Genomic DNA, 21,539 nt, shown 5'->3' on the forward strand with positions numbered 1-21,539 from the left:
ATTTATTGGTCTCTTGGAGCCAGCCAGGTGCCCAGGAGCGAAGGCACACTCCCTGCAGCACTATAGCGTCCGGGAGAAGGGAGGAGAACCCAACGTTAATAAATCTGTTGGCAAATGAGGCTCATTAATAGATAAATATTTCACTGCTTCCTTTAGGGCGGATAAACAGTGTGCCGCCGATTAAGGAAAGGAAGCTGGAAGACGTTGACTTTATTCGAACCACATGGTTCCACTTTGCGGTGGCATTCTCGCTGCAGCTGCCAGCGACGCTGCGCCTTCCCCGTCGGGATCCGAGTCCAAGTCCGGCCTGTCGCCCACCGGCCCTGGGCGAGGGAAGATTTGGGCAGAGTCGATCTGCTCATAGCTGAGTCCTGTCCACAAGGCCACCGCCGGGCAGTCTGGTGCGCGGGGACAGAGACCCTACCAGGGGCTGGGCAACCGGACAGGAGAGGGACGGGGAGGATCCTCAAGCTTGGTCCAGGGCTTACTAGCAGGAGTGAGGGGGCTGCGCGGGGCCGGCGCCCCCCGGCGTCCGCATACCCCAGTGCCCACGTTGGCTGCCAGCTGGTCGCCCCCGCCAGGCCTCCGGGTATTTTTCTGCAGGACGCGCCAGGCCCGCCGACCGCGGGCGGATTCGTGGGCCGCATATTTGAGCGTCTTCCCCTTCCATTCTAGGCGGCCGCGGGCCCCGCGGAGCGAGACCACCTGTGAGGGCTGCTGAGATTGGCGGAGGCGGTCATGTGGGCGGTCACGTGCTGCGGCGAGCTCCGTCCAAAAGAAAATGGGGTTTGGTGTAAATCTGGGGGTGTAATGTTATCATATATCAAGCTACCTCGTAAAACCGACACTGAAAGCTGCCGGACAACAAATCACAGGTCAAAATTATGAGTTCTTCGTATTATGTGAACGCGCTTTTTAGCAAATATACGGCGGGGGCTTCTCTGTTCCAAAATGCCGAGCCGACTTCTTGCTCCTTTGCGCCCAACTCACAGAGAAGCGGCTACGGGGCGAGTGCCGGCGCCTTCCCCTCTACCGTTCCGGGCTTGTACAATGTCAACAGCCCCCTTTATCAGAGCCCCTTCGCGTCGGGCTACGGCTTGGGCGCCGACGCCTACGGCAACCTGCCCTGCACCTCCTACGACCAAAACATCCCCGGGCTCTGCAGTGACCTCGCCAAAGGCGCCTGCGACAAGGCGGACGAGGGCGCGCTGCATGGCCCGGCAGAGGCCAATTTCCGCATCTACCCCTGGATGCGGTCTTCAGGTAGGCGCAGCCGCTAGGCGGGCCGGGCTGGCGGAGTGGGAGTGGGAGTGGGAGTGGGAGTGGGAGTGGGAGTGGGAGTGGGAGTGGGAGTGGGAGCGGGAGCGGGAGCGGGAGCCGGGAGCGCGGAGCGCGGGGCCGGGAGAGCGGATCCAGGCAGTTGCGAGCCGCCAGCCCCGTGACTCCCGGCGCAGCCTTTCTGGTTTTAATTAGAGCGGAGGCGCCATTGCGTGGAGCCCATAGCATTGTATGTAAATGAGGCTCATAAAACTTTTTATGGCCCAATTAATGGGTTTGATCCTCGTAAATTTATTTAACTCCATTTGCCTTGGAATTTTAACATTAAGTTTGTTCGCTATTCTCTCTCCCTCCTCTGTCACCCTCCCTCCCTTTCTTCTTCTCTCCCTCCCTCCACCTCCTTTTCCTTGCTGCCTGGCTTTTCTTTCTCAAAAGCTGGGAGAGCCAAGCCCTCCAGGGCCTCTAATGCGACCCTGTGCCCGGGGCCATTTCAAGATGGGGGTGAGGAAGTGAAGACAGAGGGTCGGGGTGCCCTAGGAAGGTCCTGGGAATAAGGTCTTAGGCTGTTGGGAAGGGTCGCCCACTTGCCTAGCAAGGCCTGGGAACAGCCGGGCTCATCTTTGAATGGCAAAAGTGCAGCGTCTCCCGATTGTCCACACTCTATATTTACAGTTTCCCTTTGTCAGGGGAAGCAGGACATTGTGGACGCTTAGCCGGCTGGAAAGGTCCGTTGTAAAGTTGGCTTTCTGTGCCTTTGCTCATTATAGAGCTGCCTGTGCATCTGGCCCTGCAATTGGGGTCTTTCCCTAACACTCCGCCTCCTCCCCTATCTCTGTGCGGGGCCTGGGGCCGAGGGGATGCCCGCCTGGAACTAGACCAGGAGGAAGGTGCGGGCTCTGGGACAGCAGCCTAAGGAGTGCCCTGTCTGCTTGTCTGTCCTGTGTTCATGTGTCCGCATGTCTGTTCTCAGGACCTGACAGGAAGCGGGGCCGCCAGACCTATACGCGCTACCAGACGCTGGAGCTGGAGAAGGAGTTCCACTTCAACCGCTACCTGACGCGGCGCCGCCGCATTGAAATCGCCCACGCGCTCTGCCTCACCGAGCGCCAGATCAAGATCTGGTTCCAGAACCGCCGCATGAAGTGGAAGAAAGAGCATAAGGACGAATGTCCTGCTGCCGCCGCAGCTCCCGAGGGCGACATGCCCTCTGCCGCCGCCAGCGCTGCTGCGGACAAGGCCGATGAGGAGGACGAAGATGAAGAAGAAGAAGATGAGGAGGAATGAGGGGCCGGAGCCCGGGCCTTTGCTGCACCGGACAGTCGGAAAAGCGTCTTTAAGAGACTCACTGGTTTTATTTACAAAAATGGAAAAAATAAAAGAAAATGTAAAAAAAAAAAAAAAAACCCAACAACCAGAAAACCCAGTCCCCAACCTGCATTCTACCCGCCCCATCACCCACTCCAGCTCCCAACTTTTCTGTACTGAGCGGCCACAGAGACTAGGTCGCCTTGGATTCCCTCGCCTCTGACGACCCCAACAGATACCCCCAATCCCAGGCCAGCCGGCCCGGTGCTGGCACGGCCAAAATACTACCTAGCACAGGCCTCCGCTCGAGGCACCCCCAAACTACCTATGTATCCAGCCCCAGAGGGCCTCCATTCCCAGGAAGCCCCTATGTATCCCAACACTGGCAGACATCCAGCACCACCCTCCCAGACCCGCAAGAACGTGAATCTCAGTACTACCTACTCCCCTAAAACTACCTATTTCGTGCTGGCTGGCTTGCCTGCTACCTAGTGCCGACTACTCCCAGGCAAGGCCCCTGCTGCTTATAGCTGGCAGTCTTTGGGGTCCCTGAGAATGTGCTGAGGTCCAGGACCAGGGTATTGGCATCTATTTAAATTGAAAAATAATATATTTATTCCAAAAAGCATTCTAAATGCTGCACCCTAGAATCCCTCCTTCTCTGGCTTGGCACCCAAAGTTCAGGCCCATCACCCCCCCCCCACTTCTGGAGGGGAATGTTCCTGGGCTGGCTGCAGACCTCTGGGTTAGCTTCTGCTTAGTAGGACTGTGGAGATGCTCCCAGCTTCACTATCCTTTCCTCTGGCTCCTGTATCTTGCTGTTCAGCTGTGTTAAATATGTACACCCTGACGTTTCCTGTAATAGCAAATACTGTATATTTGAACAAGATTTTTTTGGTCATTTCTATAGTCTTGGAGTTCATTTGTAGGACAGTGTCTTGACTTGGAAAGGATGTGGTATTGGGGTGACTTTGTAGCATGGTGTGTTGTCTTGAGCTAACTGTAGTGAATGGGGAGGTCCAATGCCTTCCGCAATGCCCTTCATCTCCCGCGTTGTCCTGTATCTCCCTCAGCTCCATCCTGGGGTTCAGGGAAGGCACACTTCCCAGCCCAGCTAACTGTTTTATGTAACAGAAAAATAAAGATGCTTGGTGACAAAAATGTGGACTGCTTTATCCAGAGGGGACGTGAAAGGGGAGGTGAGCATGGCTGGAGGGCAAGAGGCAGTGAGGAAGCAAAAGTGGGGTGGCTGTCCTTGTGACGGTGCAAGTGTTGGGTGCCCATGTATTGGTGTCATGTCTTCTTTTTATGTATTTTATATGTGTATTTGTATGAGTATGTGCTTATTTTTTGTGTATGTATCTGTGTATTTTTTCCTAATTCCACGATTGCGTATATTTTAATGTCCATAATTGGGTGCATGTGTTTCTGTGTGTCCATAATTGCATGCCATTCTGTGCCCACAATAGAGCGTATGCCCTTCCCTGAGTGCATAATTGTGTATGTGCCTTTCTCCGTGTAGAGATGTTTGTCTGGTTTTTGTGTGTGCGCTAACATCTTTTAGATTCCTTGAAAACGGAATCTTCGGTAGATAGGTTATATTCTATGAACTTCCCTAAAAACCTTCATAAATTCCACGAGGAAATTTCAAATCCACCCTTTCCTCTAAGACTGCCAAGTGGGTTTGGAAAGGGGCTTTACCCGGCGACTGATTCCGGATTTTGCAGGCGCGCTGAACCCAGCTCCAGGCTAGGAAATCGGATTTTAAGGCCCCCACCCCGCCTGCAGCCGAGGCGAGGGCGCCCCACGGTCCCACACTGCAGTAGGTGGCGCGGGGAGGGGCTAGGACCGCAGACTCCCGCTGGGTTGCACTGCCAGGGCAGGGGCAGGGGCGTCTGGGTACGGGGAAGAGGCGAGAGGCGGGCGAGGGGTTGTGGTGGCAGCTCAGAGCATCCTGTGTTCTGCCGGTAAGACCTCGTCTCCAGTCTCCTGCCTGGGTTGGGCCCGCTTCTTAGGGCTCTTTTAATAAAACCGGGCCCAAAAGGATCTATAAAACCTGAAGCCCCTAGTCGGGGCGGCCTCAGTGGTAAGATGGCGCCGGTGTAAGAGCTGCCTCCTCTCAGTGATGGGGAAAGGGTCATAAATCCGTTGTTGTTTATGAAAATTTACAACTTTGCAATACAACTTTATGAGTTGTTCGGCCCTTCCATTGGCCGCTGTCGGTCATGTGGATGGGAACCGTGAACATGAACTTTTTTATAATTTCCCTTGCGAGAATAGAGCCGCATTCTTTTGCTCCGCTCCATCCTGCCTGCTTCGGAGCTCGGTCCTCCAGCCCGGCTCGGCTGCGCTTTGTCCGGCAATGGCGAGCGAGGGAAAGCCCAGGCCAAAGCAGGCCTGGTGGCTCCCGCTGGAGGTGGGGCGTGCCCAGTTCCCGGCGCCTTGGCGGCAGCTTTGCAACTCACAACCTGGCTAATTTCCTGCGTCCTCTGGCACCAGGAAGGAGGACAATTCGTCTCTCGGGCTGCCCAAGCGACAGCTGTCAGAGGGGCAGGAGCTTCTGGGAGCCGCCATCTGAAGGTGAGACATGTGGGGAGGAGATAGGAGCAAAGGTGGTGAGGTGACAGCCGGCACCGGCAGCGGTGGAAGAGGGTACCCAGGGAGGCTTTAAGAGGGGCATACTCCCCCTCACCCGTATTCACCCATTCACACTCACCCCATCATACACTACAGCCCAAACACGACACACACACACACACACACACACACACACTCCCTTTCTCTCCCCTCCTTGGCTCGCCTTGGCAGTAAGTGCCCGCCTTCCCTCGGCCCTCCGTGGCACAGTGCCCAGGCACAGGGCAGCAGCCCTTGGGTCTTCTCCCCCCACCCCCAGCGACCCCGTGAAGCCCAAAATGAAGCGGCCTGCACTTTGTGTTCCCCGCTAGCCCCTTGGGTTTGGATTTTGTTTCCATTCATGGCCCAATTTGGTTTTGTTGGATTCTCTAACAAGAGACCATTCTCGACCTGGGAAGGTGGGAAGAGGTGAGGGCAAAGTGCATTAATCCCCTGGCATTTTATTAGCAGCATCACAGTACTTTCTATTCCGTGGGAAGTGGTTTCAGAGAGAAAGATAGAATGGGGAAAACAGACAAAAACTTACTAATTCAGCCAGAGTTCTCCGCTCGTTGCCGGCTTCCCTTCGCCCAGTTTTTCGATGAGAGGTGTCTGAAGCGCTGGGAGAGGTACTAGGTGCGTGGGTGGAATTCTGTGTTGGAGGAGAGGATGGGGTTAATTGGGTGTTACTTGGTGGGAAGTTTCGGTGCAGAGGACGTTAAGGTGTTGGCCAGGGTGGCAGGGGCCCGCAGCTAAGGTTGAAAGAAGGACGAAAATCGAGTCGCGGCGGTAGGGGGACTCCCCCCCCATCCACCTTGGCTCAACGGACTGGCGACCGCAATCCCCACCTCCCGCGAGCGGAGAGAGGACTGTGGAGCTGCCGGGGAGGAAGCGCGGAGGGTGCTGCTGGCGGTGGCTTTGCTTAGCGCGGTGACTCGAACTGTAGCTCGGCCTAGGTGCGCATCAGACCAGATTTGCCCCGGGAACTCCCCGGACAGAGACAAGAAAGGAGCCCGAGGTTTTTTGTTTGTTTTTGGTTTGGGTTGTTGTTTCACCATCTTGAGACAGTATCTTGGTATGCATTAGATAAATAGGAGGGGGCTGTGGATGTTTGGGATGTTCCCCAGTGCTCTGGGTGCGTTCGGGGCGGATAAAGCGGCGTATTTGCATCCTAGGGCCTCTGGCTTCCTGACTGCGGCTGCCGCGGGCCGATTATTTATTGCAACCGCGCTGGCGCTCGCTGCTGCCACGCTGTGGCCGTCGCCGGGACCGGCGCCAGCCGCAGCCCGCCTCTTAACAGCCTGGCGCGACTGCTGTAAGGGCCCCTCAGAGATTTCCAGCAAGCAGGGGAGAGGGGGACGAAAGGGGACCTGGGGAGCGATCACCCAGAGCCTATTTGGCTGGGAAATCTCCCTGCCTCGGCCACCTCTGACCGGAGCTGGACGCTGGTATAGACCGGGTCCTTCCCCCACCCCCACTCCAGCACCATGGAGACTGGTTGCACAGGCCGCCTGGCACGTCACGGCTGCTTCTGTTCAAACTGCGCGTCCCAAGGCGCCCTGGGGGCTCACGCTGGTTTAGGGAACACTCTGGCTTTGGGACTGTGAAATCGGAGAGGCTACCTGTAGTCCTGAGGCCTGTGGGCCTGGCTGCCCTGAGGAGGATTGGCTATGGCAAAGAAGGCCGGCTTTGGCTCCAGGCAAGGGCCTGTGAAGAGCAGAGCACCTGTGCGCTGTGGGCTGTGGCCTGGCTAGCGATCTGGCTGGACTGAGGTGGCCTTCAAGGTCCTACACCTACATAATCCCAGGCCACCTTCCAGGCTGGCGGAGGTGGAGCTGTTCAATGGGCAACCAGGGCAAGGGCAGACAGTGGGGCCCAGCTCGCCATCCTACCCCTCCTTGGAGAGAAACTGAAAGGTAAGTCGCTTTCTGCGTGGCTTTGGCTGAGAAGAGAGAGCCCTGGGTGGCCATTCTCACCATTGCAGGAGAGGGTCTCTGGAAAGTGTGGGGTTCCTATTCTTGCTGGAATGTCTCTCTCTCTCTCTCTCTCTCTCTCTCTCTCTCTCTATATATATATATATATATATATATATATATATATATATGAGCACCCCTATGTGTGCATATCCGATTGGAAAAATAAATTGGTCAGCTGCCAACATGATATGCACTAACCTTGACTAACATGTAAAGGTTCCAATGTAATGTATATTTTTCCATCTTAGTGCCTACAGAAGCTAGAAATATGTTTTCTGGCTCTTAGCTGAGGAATTAAATTCTCTTGTTAGTTGGAACAATGATTAGATCGAGAATCCTGGTCAAGGCATGACAAATAATAATCATAGTAAATTGGCACCGACCCCAACACTGTGTGGGACACGGAGGAATGCAAAGGAAACCATAAATGTAAACATTGACTGACATCTCCAAAACAGTTGTTTTCCATCTTAAATAATAACTTGCTTAAAATCACTGTTGTCTGATGATTTTGTTTAAGAAAAATAACACAAACATGATTTTCTTCAAACAGCTATTTTTTAAAGTCCCTTTTAATTTTTTGACTCGAGTTTTCATTTTCACCTATTGAATTATTTCCCTGAAGTAATCTGTGGGAAATGTCCAATTCTATCCGCCCAATTCCATCCTCTCATTCGAGGCCCTTCTTTATCTGCACAGGAAACCCTTTCCAGGCTGGACCGACTGGGGAACAGGCACACGGCTTCCAGTGTTGCCCCCACTGCGGGGCTAGTAGCCGCCTTCCAGGAGTGCCTCTTGGGCTCTGTGGAGGTCGACCTTAGGCCAGTCCTTTTCCATTTTTTTCCCTTTGGGGAGGAGAGCTCACCAAAAGAATCAAAAAGCAAGGAAGACTAAGTCATTACAAGATTCCTACCGGAACACTGCCAGTTGCCCCCTCCCCACTAAGTTCTGAACTCAGAGAGCCTACTCCGGCCAGGGTTTTACAGATCTTGTAAACAATCTCCAGAAAGCCATCCAAATCACGTAGTCTTTTTTCAACCTCCACGGAATTGGGGATTTTAAAGCTAATTCAAGGGGTTTTACAAGCCCAACAAACACAGTTGTAAAAATGCCATTGGGCTGCTATCACATTTTACGAAACGAGATTGATCCATGTGCTGTAAAAGTCAACTATCTCGAAGGCACACCTCTAAGGCAAGAGTGAGCAGCCCAGGACAGGCTTTTCCTGTCCTGTCTGGGGACAGCCAGGCCTGGGACAACAGTGAAAGCAATTCAGGATTTCTGGAGCCAGTGAGACAACATTCCCGGTTCTGGAGCCACTGCAGGGCGGCCTGCCCTTTCCCGGTTCTGGAGCCACTGCCCTTCCTGGGACTGCCCTCCGCGGTCCCAGGAAGGGCAGTAAAGAGGGCGGCCCTAGGACAGTGCCGGCTGTCGGGCGCCCCGGAAACCGAGCTCATCAATTATCCCCGCGGCCTTGGGCCCCGCAGAGCTGCCTTCTGTGCCCAGGTTGTCCAGGGACCCTGCGCCTCCTGCGCCTCTGGAATGAGGACGGAGAGATTCACACCTGGATTTTTATCTGCCTCAGCTCTGAGCGGTTCTCCCCGCGGATGCCGAGTCCCCAGGCGCTGGGTAGGGAGCAGGTACCTCGGCTGGCTTAGGAGCCCAGTCTCATGGCCGGCTGCTGCTCTTTCGATTCTTTCTTGTGGAAACGAGTGGTTTCTGGCCTCTCAATTTCCTGGGTTCAAAGGTGGGATGGGGACGCCCAGCTGGAAGGGCTGCTTTGAGACCAGGCAGGCTCGGGTTATTGAGCCCTTTGGGACTCAACCAAGATGTGTATGTGGAGAAGGGAATGGGTGGGAAGAACCTACGTTTGGCTGAGTCCTGGTCAGCTCGAGGTGAGCCTTCAGCTCTGGCCTGCGAGGCCCAGGTCCCTGGTGAGAGTGGAGAAGGAGACACTAAGGGAGTTCACCGATTCCTAAGGCGCAGGAGTGAAGCGCAGGGAGTTCAGGCCTGGTTTTTCAGAGCCCCGGCTCTAGCTTAAGAACTCGCACCCACTAATAGGGGAGCGCTAGGGGAGGGGCGATTCGGGGCTGTGCCTGGAGTGCCCGCCGTCCGGGAGCTAAGCCACCTTTGTCACCGCCCCTCCTGGCGCGGGACCTTCAGGTTTCCTGTTTGGAGGAGGAGGGGCGGGTAACCTGCAAAATTCAATAAAGCAAAAAGGGGAGGAGGAAGAAGGGAGCCTGGTGGGGCCTTTGCGGCGGCCCCAGCGCTAGTGTCCCTACTCTGGCCTGATCTCTTCGCCCCTGAACCGGCCGTGCCCGCCACTGGCGTTCGGGAAGACAGCAGGGCCGGCAGGCTAAGAGCGCCCATTAATCTGCTGGGCGGGCGGCGGGCGGGCGGGCTGGGGGCTGTTTGTAACTTTGCTGCCTCGGTCGCCGCGGTCCCCGGGGAGCGGGCTCCGGCGCTCGCTCCCATTGGCCGCTGCCGCGTCAGCTGGTGCGATTTGCTGCTGTCGCTTTTGGCGTTCGGCCATCCAGAAACAAACCAGTTCGATGACTACTAATAGTTATAGCCAGATGTACTAATACACAACAAATCACAGTCCTGCAGAGGGGCGCGCAAATGAGTTCCTATTTTGTGAATCCCACTTTCCCCGGGAGCCTGCCCAGCGGCCAGGACTCCTTCTTGGGCCAGCTGCCCCTCTACCAGGCCGGCTATGACGCTCTGAGGCCCTTCCCGGCCTCTTATGGGGCGTCCAGCCTCCCGGACAAGACGTACCCCTCACCTTGTTTCTACCAACAGTCCAACTCGGTCCTGGCCTGCAACCGGGCGTCCTACGAGTACGGGGCCTCGTGTTTCTATTCTGATAAGGACCTCAGTGGCGCCTCGCCCTCGGGCAGTGGCAAGCAGAGGGGCCCCGGGGACTACCTGCACTTTTCTCCCGAGCAGCAGTACAAACCCGACAGCAGCAGCGGGCAGGGCAAAGCACTCCATGACGAAGGCACCGACCGGAAGTACACGAGCCCGGTTTACCCTTGGATGCAGCGGATGAACTCCTGCGCGGGTAAGGCACGTCCCAAGACAGTGGAGGGAGAGGGGAAAGGAGGCAGGAAAAGAAAGAAGGAGGAAACAGAGTAGAAAGAGAAATAGAGAGAACGGAGAAAAGAACCAGCAAAGTTTCTTCAGCTTCTTAAAAGAGAAGAAAAAAATCTGTTCCCAATGGGGCAATCAGGCCATGGCAAAGGAAGGGAAGGGCCCCAGTGTCCATGTAAGGTGACACCTTAGGGGAGGATGGGGACACTGCCACAAATGTGAGACCAATGACAGGGACAGCCTGAAGAGAGAGGGAGGCTGGTGGGATCGACCGCCTTGTTCATGCATCCTAGGTACCCTGCTCAGCTTCCCAAGCCAGAGGGCCTTCTGCACCGCATCACTGATAAATAAATACCCTTTGCTTCCCAATCCCCTCTCCTTTTAGCCCCTCAGAAACACATACAAAGAGAGATGGCCATTTGGCCTCTTCCACTGTCTCCCCAAAGCCTTGGAAGGCCACAGCCCCAGACTCAGGATTTTTTCTCTCTCTCCACCCTCCTCCCTCCTCCCTCTTCCACTCAACTGCTCACTCTTAGCCAAGTTCTGCCTTCTTCTGAGCCCATGCCTGAGCTTCATACACCTGTATTGGAGGGACCCCCACCACCCTTGGGCATCTTTGACACCAGATCAGACAGTCACATAATCCTACATTGCCCGAAATCCTAGACTACCTATAGCTCCATCTCTTAGACTCTGGTTTCCAAAGACTTCACAGGAAATCCCAAAGACTCCTAGGAATTCCCTATGACAGAGCCTAACGCAGATTGTTAAAATTACAATGTTTTGCGTTAAAATCCACTTTATCCCTGGCGGATTTTTGCATTTCTCAGAAGGGTCATATAATTTGGGAGAATGTGTAAAGATTTGAGAGGGCTGACCATTTTTAACTTTCCAAAAAATGTGTTGAGTTCTGACATGGCTGGTCACAGTAGCATCCTGAGAGACCACTATGAATTCAGAGTATGTACACTACTTACAGGGTTCCACACCACCCACCCCCAGACACACCCACACACACACCCTGCATCCTCACAAAAACACGACTTGGGTGTCCCAAATTAAGAATTCCCATTCTATTTTGCTTATAATGGTTTTCCTATGAGGCAGAGTTTTCAAAAACAATAAAGTCCAACCTCAAGTCGTTTTAGGTGGAAAACCTCTCGCTTGGTGTGAAATTATCTCCCACCCAGTCTGCTTTGGGCCCCAGATATAGTGGGAGAGGCTGGAATGGACGCGGGGTGGTTTCCAGGCAGGAGGCCCCTTGTGGGAGGCACTGGGCTGACTGGGTCGGTTGTCCAGACCCTGGCTTACCGGCGCCCGGCCATTTCTGCCCGCAGGTGCTGTGTACGGGAGCCATGGTCGCCGAGGCCGCCAGACCTACACGCGCTACCAGACGCTGGAGCTGGAGAAGGAGTTCCACTTCAACCGCTACCTGACGCGGCGCCGCCGCATCGAGATCGCCAATGCGCTCTGCCTCACCGAGCGCCAGATCAAGATCTGGTTCCAGAACCGCCGCATGAAGTGGAAAAAGGAAAATAAGCTCATCAATTCTACGCAGCCCAGCGGGGAGGACTCAGAGGCAAAGGCGGGGCAGTAGACCCCTGGGCAGGGACCAGGCCAGCGCTGCAACCTCCTTCGGCTTTGCCCTCTTTCCCTCGCCTGCTCCCCAACTTTTCTCTCCGCCTGCTCCCATCTGGGGGCTTCTGCAGCTTCAGGGGAGCCCGCAGCTTTGCAAGCGTCTGTGCATTTATTTCTTACAAAACAAAACCTCACACACAGCCAATACCAGCGGTGGAGCGGGGCGCACTGCACACACACAGTCCCGCTCCACAAGGCTGCCCAAACCCGAGCCGGAGCTCCGGGGTGCGCCCTGAATGCGTCCGGGGCTCCTGTGCTAGTGCCTCTGCGCTCCCCGACCTAGGGACACGGGGCTACTAGGGAGGAAAGAGCCCTGGGCCGAGTCCCGTTTCTTGTCTGGGCGTCTCTGCCTAGGTCCCTCGCCAGGAGGTCCCGAAGGGCATCATCAAATCATCTCTGGCCGGTGGAAAGAGGGGGTCTAAGTGCTGGGTCCTGGCGTTGTCTCGGCCTCCCAGGGCGCCTCCCAGAACAGGAAGCTGGAGGAACAAAGGGGGCCCCAACAGAGCCCAGTCTCTCGGCCCTGCTTGCGCAACCGTCAGTGGAAGAGAAGCTGCCCCAGACGAGGCGAGCTAACCTGGGCGCGAGTGGAACAGTACAGTCCGGGGACCGTCTGGGCTCCCTCAGGCTCCCGGCTCCGGATTCCCGCTCCCTCCCTCGGATAGCGCCCGCGTGGCCACCACAGCAGCGTTCAGACCCAACGAGGGGCCCGGGGCCATGGGAGCCTCCAGAGTCCTGGCTTCCAGAGGTACCAGGGGCGCCTGCAACACCGGGCCTCCAGCGGGGAGACTCCGCTTGCCTCTCAGCTGTATTTGTGATTTACTTGCGTCTTTCGGAGCCCTGGAAAATAACTACGGAGATACTAGGCACTGCCACGAAATGCTTCCATTATCGCCCTCATTTCACTCCTGGAGGTCTAAGCAAGACCCCAGTAACCCGGCCCGCGGATCCTCAGACCCTAAGCAGCCTCTGTGGCTGCAAGGAGCCTGGGCCCACTCGCTGAGTTCAACGAGAACCCTCCAACTTGGGGCCCGGCTGGCTCGAGGAACCAGACCCTGTGATGAAGGCTTTCCAAGCTGGATACGTAAGCAAATCAAATAGCAAACTAATGACATGAAAACCATACTCACACGAAAGAAAAATCAACTACGGTTATAAAATTGTATGGAATTTGACCTCGCTTTGGAGAAACACTACACAAAAGCTATCTTTAATAGACGCCTGTCATTTAAGAGCGGCAGGGACACTGTCCCTCATGCGCTAGCAAAAACAGAGCCGTAATTGTAGCTGCTGCTGCTGCTGCTGCTGCGGGCAGGATTTATTTCTCCAATTGGCTAAATGGCTTTCCCCCTTCCCCAAAGGTGGTATCTGTATTTTCAAAATTCAGAGCTGCCGGCAGGACGGGCAGAGTCGACCCCAACCTCGACACAAAAATAAGAGGGGCTGCAAAACGGGGGAAATAAAGTTGTTGTAAATAAAATGCAGGTCACCACCTCCCCCCAATCCTCTGTATCCTCGCCCGGCGCGCGATCGGCAGCTGACGGCCTAACAATTGGTACATCCTAATGGAACTGCGAGGGAAATGCAATAATTTTGCCATAATGGGCTGTAACCTCAATTCGACCCCAGCCCTTGCAACCCCGGGTCGGAAGCGGGGCGATGCGCCCTGACTCCAGCGGGTGGCGCTCGAGTCCGACTGAACGGCGGCAACGAGCAGCGGGCACGCGCCCGGGGCACGCGCGCCAACCCTCTCGCCTCCACCCAACTCCCCCATTAGTGCACGAGTTTACCTCTAGAGGTCATCAGGCAGGATTTACGACTGGACAACAAAAGCACGTGATTCGAAGTCGTACCCCATATTTGGGTGCCTACGTAGGAGGGAACCAAGTACATGTCCCAGTCATTTCCATAATTCATCATAAATTGTGCAAGGGTGCTATAGACGCACAAACGACCGCGAGCCACAAATCAAGCACACATATCAAAAAACAAATGAGCTCTTATTTTGTAAACTCATTTTGCGGTCGCTATCCAAATGGCCCGGACTACCAGTTGCATAATTATGGAGATCATAGTTCCGTGAGCGAGCAATTCAGGGACTCGGCGAGCATGCACTCCGGCAGGTACGGCTACGGCTACAATGGCATGGATCTCAGCGTCGGCCGCTCGGGGTCCGGCCACTTTGGCTCCGGAGAGCGCGCCCGCAGCTACGCGGCCGGCGCCAGCGCGGCGCCCGCCGAGCCCAGGTACAGCCAGCCGGCCACGTCCACGCACTCGCCTCCGCCTGACCCGCTGCCCTGCTCCGCCGTGGCCCCCTCGCCCGGCGGCGACAGCCACCACGGCGGGAAAAACTCCCTGGGCAACTCCAGCGGCGCCTCGGCCAACGCCGGCAGCACCCACATCAGCAGCAGAGAGGGGGTTGGCACGGCGTCCGGAGCAGAGGAGGACGCCCCTGCCAGCAGCGAGCAGGCGAGTGCGCAGAGCGAGCCGAGCCCGGCGCCGCCCGCCCAACCCCAGATCTACCCCTGGATGCGCAAGCTGCACATAAGTCATGGTAAAGCCAGCCTTTTTCTAAATCCACGCTACCGTGGGGGACGCGGCTCTCGATCCCCTCTCTTTCCTCTGCCACCCTCTCCCAGTCTCTCTTCTGGTCTCATTTCTCCCAGCCCTGCGGAGCCTCTCTTTGCCATTCTCCTTCTCCTGCCTTCCTCCTTCCTCCTCTTCCTTGCAAACACTCCGCGCTCATAAATAATGGGGGAATCGGGCGCTGGCTGGGCCAGTTTAGGCACTGAAAGGGGAAGGAAGAAAAAAAAAAAAAACCCTCTGAACCCCACGCTGTGGAACGCGCTCCTGGGTCAGGCCAGCCGAGCAAGGCACAGAGAGGTAGAGGATGGCAGTAGGAGCCGTGAATCGGGCTTGTCAGGGCGGATGATTTATGAAGGGGGCTACGCTGGGGAAACAGCGTTACTAATTAGAGCCCCGGAAAAGGGGCTTGGGGGGAAAAATCGAGGCGAGAGCCGGCAGGATTCTGAAGTTTGGGGGCAGTAGGGAGAGAGAAGGAAAGGGAAGAAAAAGAAAGCAGGCGCCCCAAGCCTGCAGGCTGTAAACTGGAGGCGGCTTGAGGGACTGGAACTTTGAGGGAGGGTGACCCGAAGGCCACTTGGGCGCTCAGGAAAGGGTCGTGCTTCCTGGGCTTCGGAGCGGTGGGCAGCCTGGGAGAGCTGTGCCTCCCAGTCGGGGCGCCCGGGGCAGGGTGGAGAGGGCAGGAGTGAGGCCAGGGAAAGCCGGAGTCCTCCGGACATGGCCCCAGCCTCAGATGGGCGGATTGTTCCCAGGGTCCAAATTGTATTGTTTTCTCTCTAGAAAGGAAGAGGGAAGGAAATTCGGGAGGGGTGTGCGGGCTGGTATGGAGAACTTGTTGAGCCTTTCGCCTGGGTTCCCTATTCAGGACGCAAGCTTGTCCCCCTGGCGGACTTTGGAAGCCAGGGGGTGAGGAGTTGGTGGCTAAACCGCTGACTTTTCTGTTGCAGACAACATAGGCGGCCCGGAAGGCAAAAGGGCCCGGACGGCCTACACGCGCTACCAGACCCTGGAGCTAGAGAAGGAGTTCCACTTCAACCGCTACCTGACCCGCCGAAGAAGGATTGAAATAGCACATGCTCTTTGCCTCTCCGAGAGACAAATTAAAATCTGGTTCCAAAACCGGAGAATGAAGTGGAAAAAAGATAATAAGCTGAAAAGCATGAGCATGGCCGCGGCAGGAGGGGCCTTCCGCCCCTGAATATCTGAGCGTTTAAAGTACTGAGCAGTATTAGCGGATCCCGCATAGTGTCAGTACAAAGGTGACTTTCTGAAACTCCCTTGTGTTCCTTCTGTGAAGAAGCCCTGTTCTCGTTGCCCTAATTCATCTTTTAATCATGAGCCTGTTTATTGCCATTATAGCGCCTGTATAAGTAGATCTGCTTTCTGTTCATCTCTTTGTCCTGAATGGCTTTGTCTTGAAAAAAAAAAAAATAGATGTTTTAACTTATTTATATGAAGCAAGCTGTGTTACTTGAAGTAACTATAACAAAAAAAAAAGAGAAAAAAACACACAAAAATTCCCCCTTCAATCTCGTTTAGTGCCAATGTTGTGTGTTGCACTCAAGTTGTTTAACTGTGCATGTGCGTGGAAGTGTTCCTGTCTCAATAGCTCCAAGCTGTTAAAGATATTTTTATTCAAACTACCTATATTCCTTGTGTAATTAATGCTGTTGTAGAGGTGACTTGATGAGACACGACTTGTTCAACATGTAGTGACTAGTGACTGTGACGAAAACTGTGACTCCAAGCGGTGTGTCCCTGCGTGCCTTTGTAGGACCCTTTGCACGAACTCTGGAAGTGGCTCTTATAAGCGCAGCTTCAGTGATGTATGTTTTTGTGAACAAAGTTACAAATATTGTCCAAGTCTGGCTGTTTTAAGCAAACTGTGATCAGCTTTTTGTTTTGTTTTGTTTTTTGGTATTTGTTTTTAAGGAAAAAATACTGACTGGAACAAAAAATAAACTTTCTATTGTAAGTTCTCTTGGTCTGGTTTGTGCCAAATAGTGAGTGGCTCTGTCTGCTTTTCTGTCTGTCTGTTCAGTCCTGGAAGCCCGTAGGTCTGAGGCTACCTGAGCAGATGACCTGTGCAGGGAGACCTCAGACCAACACTGGCCCATCGCCTTCCTAACTCTGACCCATCACAAAGTTCAGGGCAGAAGGTGGGAAAAGCTGCAGGCGGTTCCAAAGCCCGAGGCCACCCTGACCATCTCTGAGGAAACCAAGTTAACTTGCTGGGTACAAAACAGAGAGACAGAGTGAGAAAGAAGGAGGAAAAGCCCAGGGCTTTGTTAGCTGCCCTCGGGCCACACAGACCCTGCCTCTTTCCTAAGGCTGTCCTAGGCCTCCACTTGCTGGAGACGCTGCTCTGCCTGGCTGTGGTCCCCAAACCCTCTGCCCTTAACCCGTCCCAGCACCCCTTCCCCACTCTTCACCCTGGACCCAGTTGGCTTCTTTTGCTACAATTAATTTGCTACAAATGGAAGGTACTTACCCCATCCTAGCTCGATTGGGAAACTCCTCAGAGCAGCTAAAGCGCAACTAGAGATTTGCACATTTACCGACTGCTTACACTGATGCCGTCTTTCCTTTTAAAAGTTATAAAACAGTAAACTTTATAAGCCCCAGTTCCGGCTATATGACATTTGGGTGCCAAATGAATAGGGTTTTGTCTATGAATTAGATCGTAAAATCATCCATAGCACAGACAGATCGGCTCACTGGCTATAAAACGTCACGTGGGGCCATTAAAGTAAGTTTTATGGTTTTGGGGAGTTGACATCCAACATTATATACCACATAACATATAATCTCACTAACGCTGGACTCCATTTGACTCTTTTGCAGGCTACGTGTGCTGCCTGGCCATTCAAACTGTCAATTTTAGGTCCAGAAGTGTCCAAACCACAAGTTCTCAAAACTCTCTGAAAAATGGCTCCCTCCGAGTTAAGGTAAGCTCGCCTTTTGAGCGCTTTCAAGTTTATTTGTACTTTGGAAAGTTTCTTCCTTGCTCTCTTTCTCTCTGGTTCAATAACTCTGATGCTGCCTCTGAATTCGAAAAGGCAGAGCAAACTTTCCCCCTGCCCAAGAGAGCAGCGCCAGGAGCCAGCTCTGCGGAGGCAGGAGGGTGAGCAGCGCCTGTGACCGCGCCGCATCCTTGGGCCTAACTTTAATTGCTGCACAACCGCGGATGTTAATGACTTCCGCTGCTCCCGCCGGCGTGCAAAAAGATGATTTTTGTGTGCGAATGGGCCTGTGTGGGGGGACCGGGCAGGGCCGCAGCCCCAGCCCTCCGCTCAATTGCTGGGCTGGCCGGGCCGGCTTCTGGGGGTCACGGAGCCTTGAGGTGGGGGCTGGGAGACAGTGGAGCGCCGGCCGCGGGCGCCGAGGGCCGCGCTGCGCTCAGGAGTTTGAAAGAAAGGCCCGGGCAGGGCCGAGGAGGACTCTGGCGGGATTCCTTTCGGGGCTGTGGCAATATGTCTTCGGGGCCGGGGTCTTTAGCAGGGCTGAACTAAGGCGGCGGCCTTCGGGGTTTCAGCCTGGCTCGCGAGAGCCGAAGTGTGGCAGAGGCCGGCAAGGCGGAGGCTGTACCTTCAGGCTGGGCCCCTGGGTTGCGAGGTGGAGCTTGGGCTGCTGGCGCCCACCGGACCCTGGGGACCAAGGGTCCCCACCCTGGTGGGGGGTGCTCAGCACCTCCTCCCCCGCACCCGGGACCAGGCCCTGAACCCTTTTTGCCTGCACGTTCTTTTTATTTCGGTGGGACTGTTGTCACCTGCCTGTGAGTCTCAAGCAATAAACTTTATGGCCGGATTTAACTTTAGTCTTTGAATCCTCAGGCTAATTGAAAGGGGTTAAAGCGCTTTCTTTTCTTCCGCCTTGCCTTTCTTCTCCCTCTCTTCTTTCCTTTTCCTCTCCTTCTTTGTAGAATTAAAACATCTACGCACAGAACCCTCAAAAGGCAACTTAGGCGGCCCCCTAGATGATACTGAAGATTGGAGCAATTCACTCCCCCTCAACATACAGGCGAATTCTCTATTCCAAACTGTGCTCTAAAGTTTGGGGGGAAATTGAGGTGTTTTCAATGCCCAACTTAAAAATCCCCAGAGCCATTAGGTTGTTTTTCCTGACACATCATAAACGGTAGTTTAGGGAAGAAATTGGTCCTTTGTCAGTAGGAGATTTCCGCCTTTCTTTTGTTAGCTGCTCTTTCCGTTTGATCCCAGGAAATTTACATAATCTATGATTTCCAGAACAGTCTCCACAATTGCACCAATGCGTGAAGTAAGGTGAAATAAGTTTATCCTGGGTACAGTTCCATATTGGCCCCAGTCACCCCTTCTGGCTCCAATCCTCCATATTCTTCAATGGCAAAACCCAAGCCCAGTAGTTGGGGACTGTGTGGCCTGTCCTGGGATCTTTTTCTGGATGGGTACCCACAAGGGACTCAGTATATTTCCCCCAATCCTGTTTTAGGAATTAAGCCAAATTCTACTGCATTCAGAAATGAAACAAAAAATAGGATCTGCTTTTCTCCTTAAGAGCTGGGCAGTTTTTGGCAAGTATTAATTGGTAAAGATACCTATTAAGTGCTTAAAGTGAAAACACTGAAAGTGTAGATTTGAAATTTCAATAAAGTTTCTTGTGCAGAGGCCACCTACACTCAACGTAAGTCCAACAGATGTCCCCAAAGTCAGAGGTCCAGAAAGCAAAACCTAGAAAGTTTTTTTTTTTTTTTAAAAATCGAAACCCTCCCACAAGCCCTACTTCTCATGAATTGTGGCAAGGTAAAAAATCCTGAAGTAATTGTGTGTAATCTATTAAAGTGGACATTGGTATTTCAGCAGTCAAGAAGAGGTGTCCACATCTTAGTGGGAACAAGAATATAAACTCTACATGGGTATGAGCTCTCTTTTATAATGTTATGTGTCGGTGAGAATACTGGATTCTTTGTTTTGCTGCTCTGAATTTTTGGCTCCTTATTGGAAAATATTGGGTTATGGTTCAATTTTAGTTACTCATTTGGTGATCTTGCTTGAGTGATTTCTTGGTGAGTGAAATTAGAAGCAAAAAAGAGAGAGAGAGAGAGAGAGAGTGACAGATTCTGACAGTTTAGTTGGAGTAACTCACACAGAAAGTGTCCACACTACCTTCATGGCTATATTCCACCTTGGGGTGTGGGAATGAGCAGAAAGTCTGTTGAAGTCATATCCAGCACCACATAACATAGAGAATGTTTCCAAGGAATGAGAAAAATTACAGGCTGTAAATATTGTCAGCTTGCTTATTTCTGTCTGTTTTAATCTTCACAAAACTTAAGTAGAATTTAAAGGAGCAGGACAACCCACATGGCCACATGGAATTAAATGACTTTTCAAAAATACAGCATGCAGTCAGACCTATGTATTATTGGAGGGTTTTTTTTCTTTCTTCCTATTTTCACAGGAAGCATAATAAAGAGGATGGCTGGTTTTCTACTCATTCTGTAGATAAGTTATTTCTTTTGTGGATTCTTTTGGGTTGTTCTTGCAGAGGAACTTACCAAGAAAAAATATTTCTGTCACTGAGGGCTTTATGAAGACATCCAGCCTCGGCCAGTGGCAGAAGTGTGTCTGTGCTTCTCCTTGGCAGCAATGTGCAGGGGCTCATTTGTTTCCACAAGCTGAAGAGACAATATTCCTGAACTATAAATACAACAGGAAGCTTCTGGTCACACTACTTACGGGTTTGTTAGGATTTCCATGGTCTAATTTCACAACATTATGCCAGGATTCCTTTTCTCCTGCTCTTTCCCCTGCTTTATTGTTGGCGGCTCTGGAGAGCAAGGCAGATTTTCCTACCAAAAACAGAGTCCCGTTCATTTGTTGAGATTCTGAGAGTATTATATCCAAATAATTAGTGAGCGGAAAGCAAATCACATCTTAAAAGATGGGAAATTAAGGAGGAAAACAATCCCTTTAACTTAAAAGATGCCCTTCTCAGCCTCTCCCCTGCCTTGGCTGGGGGTCTGTCCATGGCTTGCCCACCATGGAGAGTGTAGAGCATTATGGGCTCCATCCCTTTGGTTTCTGAGAGGAATTTCCTTCTAGTCAATGGCAAAACTATAAACGGGGCTCCCAGGCAGGGCTGAGGGGGTCAGCCTAAGCTCCCACCCACATAGGGGAGGGGATCCCATTCTAAGCCTCAGAACTTGAAGGTCTGCCCAGGTTTTGTTTGGTGTTTTTCACAAATAAATTTGTTCTTTTCCTACCAGGTCCCCTCCCCACAAACCAGTCTTTTCAATAATAATATTTGTTATGAAGGTTATTAGATAATTATTGCAATTTTGTGAAGCAGCCCTTGCTGGAGGTGAAGTCTGTCATCGCCTAACAAATGACGCCCCCGCAGTTCACTGCCGGGTTAAGTAAATGCAGAGAAGATAAATCTGCACACCCTAGGAATCACCAGCAGAGCACGCTTTAGTACAAGTTCACAGTCAACTCACCCGCCTGGGCCAGCTCTCCCAACAATTAAGGCTACGTCTTTAGTTTTAAATAAAGGGAAAAAATGTCTCTACCTCCCATTGCCCGCTTTCCCCCATCTTCTCTTTTCTTTCGCTTTTTGCAAGGTTCTCCCCTTCTGCTCCAAAATTTCCTTGTAAAATAGAACTATGAGTGATTTCAAGTTAATTTAGTTCCTAGGTGCTGAGAAAAAGAGGTCGTAGGCTGATTTAACAGGATATACAGTCACAAATACACAAAACATCCATTTCACCCTCTAATTTCAAATGGCAGTGGCAGAAGCAGGGCATCCTGAGATGCTAGGGGGCCTCTTCCCCCTGAAAGAAGAGGCTCAGCTTTGTGTATCTTTGTGGTTACTGCGTTACAACTGCAGGTCAAAAAGTTGAGGGTCAAAAGTTTACATTGTGCAGCGCTCTTAGTCATCTGCCCAGACAGAGTTTGATGTCAATGTTAGAGCTGTGATCTTGACTATCAGCACAAAAGATAAAATGTCTCGGAGTGACGTGTGTATCACGGTATGGACTCCAGGTGAACCCTAGTGGTTGAATGACCTCAATTACGG

General features: G+C 53.0%; 4 protein-coding genes and 1 long non-coding RNA gene across 6 annotated transcripts in view; 4 read left to right on the forward strand and 1 right to left on the reverse strand.

Annotated features, from left to right (window-relative positions):
* The first annotated feature begins 754 nt into the window (after window positions 1–754).
* HOXA7 (homeobox A7) lies at window positions 755–3,744 on the forward strand. Its single transcript, XM_017975237.4, has 2 exons — window positions 755–1,263; window positions 2,249–3,744. Exons 1-2 carry the CDS (start codon window positions 885–887, stop codon window positions 2,560–2,562), a joined length of 693 nt encoding a protein of 230 aa, XP_017830726.1. The 5' UTR covers window positions 755–884; the 3' UTR covers window positions 2,563–3,744.
* A 152-nt stretch (window positions 3,745–3,896) lies between these two features.
* On the reverse strand, window positions 3,897–17,123 carry LOC103794765 (uncharacterized). The gene is made up of 3 exons (XR_622201.5): window positions 16,975–17,123; window positions 5,744–5,848; window positions 3,897–5,157 (listed from the first exon to the last, which is right to left on the reverse strand). It is a non-coding gene; the product is annotated as an uncharacterized LOC103794765 (long non-coding RNA).
* On the forward strand, window positions 8,364–13,042 carry HOXA6 (homeobox A6). Its single transcript, XM_002751453.7, has 2 exons — window positions 8,364–10,236; window positions 11,603–13,042. Exons 1-2 carry the CDS (start codon window positions 9,795–9,797, stop codon window positions 11,860–11,862), a joined length of 702 nt encoding a protein of 233 aa, XP_002751499.1. The 5' UTR covers window positions 8,364–9,794; the 3' UTR covers window positions 11,863–13,042.
* Window positions 13,819–21,539, forward strand: part of HOXA5 (homeobox A5) — a 30,038-nt gene continuing 22,317 nt past the window's right edge. Inside the window, exons 1-3 of one of the 2 annotated variants that reach the window (XR_013523909.1) lie at window positions 13,819–14,454; window positions 15,431–15,742; window positions 17,328–17,431. Coding sequence is in view for 1 of the 2 variants with exons in the window: in XM_035253567.3 (XP_035109458.2) it covers window positions 13,893–14,454; window positions 15,431–15,681 (813 nt within the window). In the remaining variant the exon portion in view is untranslated. Of the gene's footprint in view, window positions 14,455–15,430; window positions 16,463–17,327; window positions 17,432–21,539 lie in introns of those variants that run through there. The other variant, XM_035253567.3, reaches the window with a different exon arrangement.
* Window positions 17,298–21,539, forward strand: part of HOXA3 (homeobox A3) — a 33,128-nt gene continuing 28,886 nt past the window's right edge. Inside the window, exon 1 of the mRNA XM_035253565.3 lies at window positions 17,298–17,431. The gene's annotated coding sequence lies outside the window, so the exon portion shown is untranslated. The remainder of the gene's footprint in view (window positions 17,432–21,539) is intronic.

Source organism: Callithrix jacchus, chromosome 11 (genome assembly GCF_049354715.1).
Source record: "Callithrix jacchus isolate 240 chromosome 11, calJac240_pri, whole genome shotgun sequence".
In the NCBI taxonomy this organism is placed as follows: domain Eukaryota; kingdom Metazoa; phylum Chordata; class Mammalia; order Primates; family Cebidae; genus Callithrix; species Callithrix jacchus.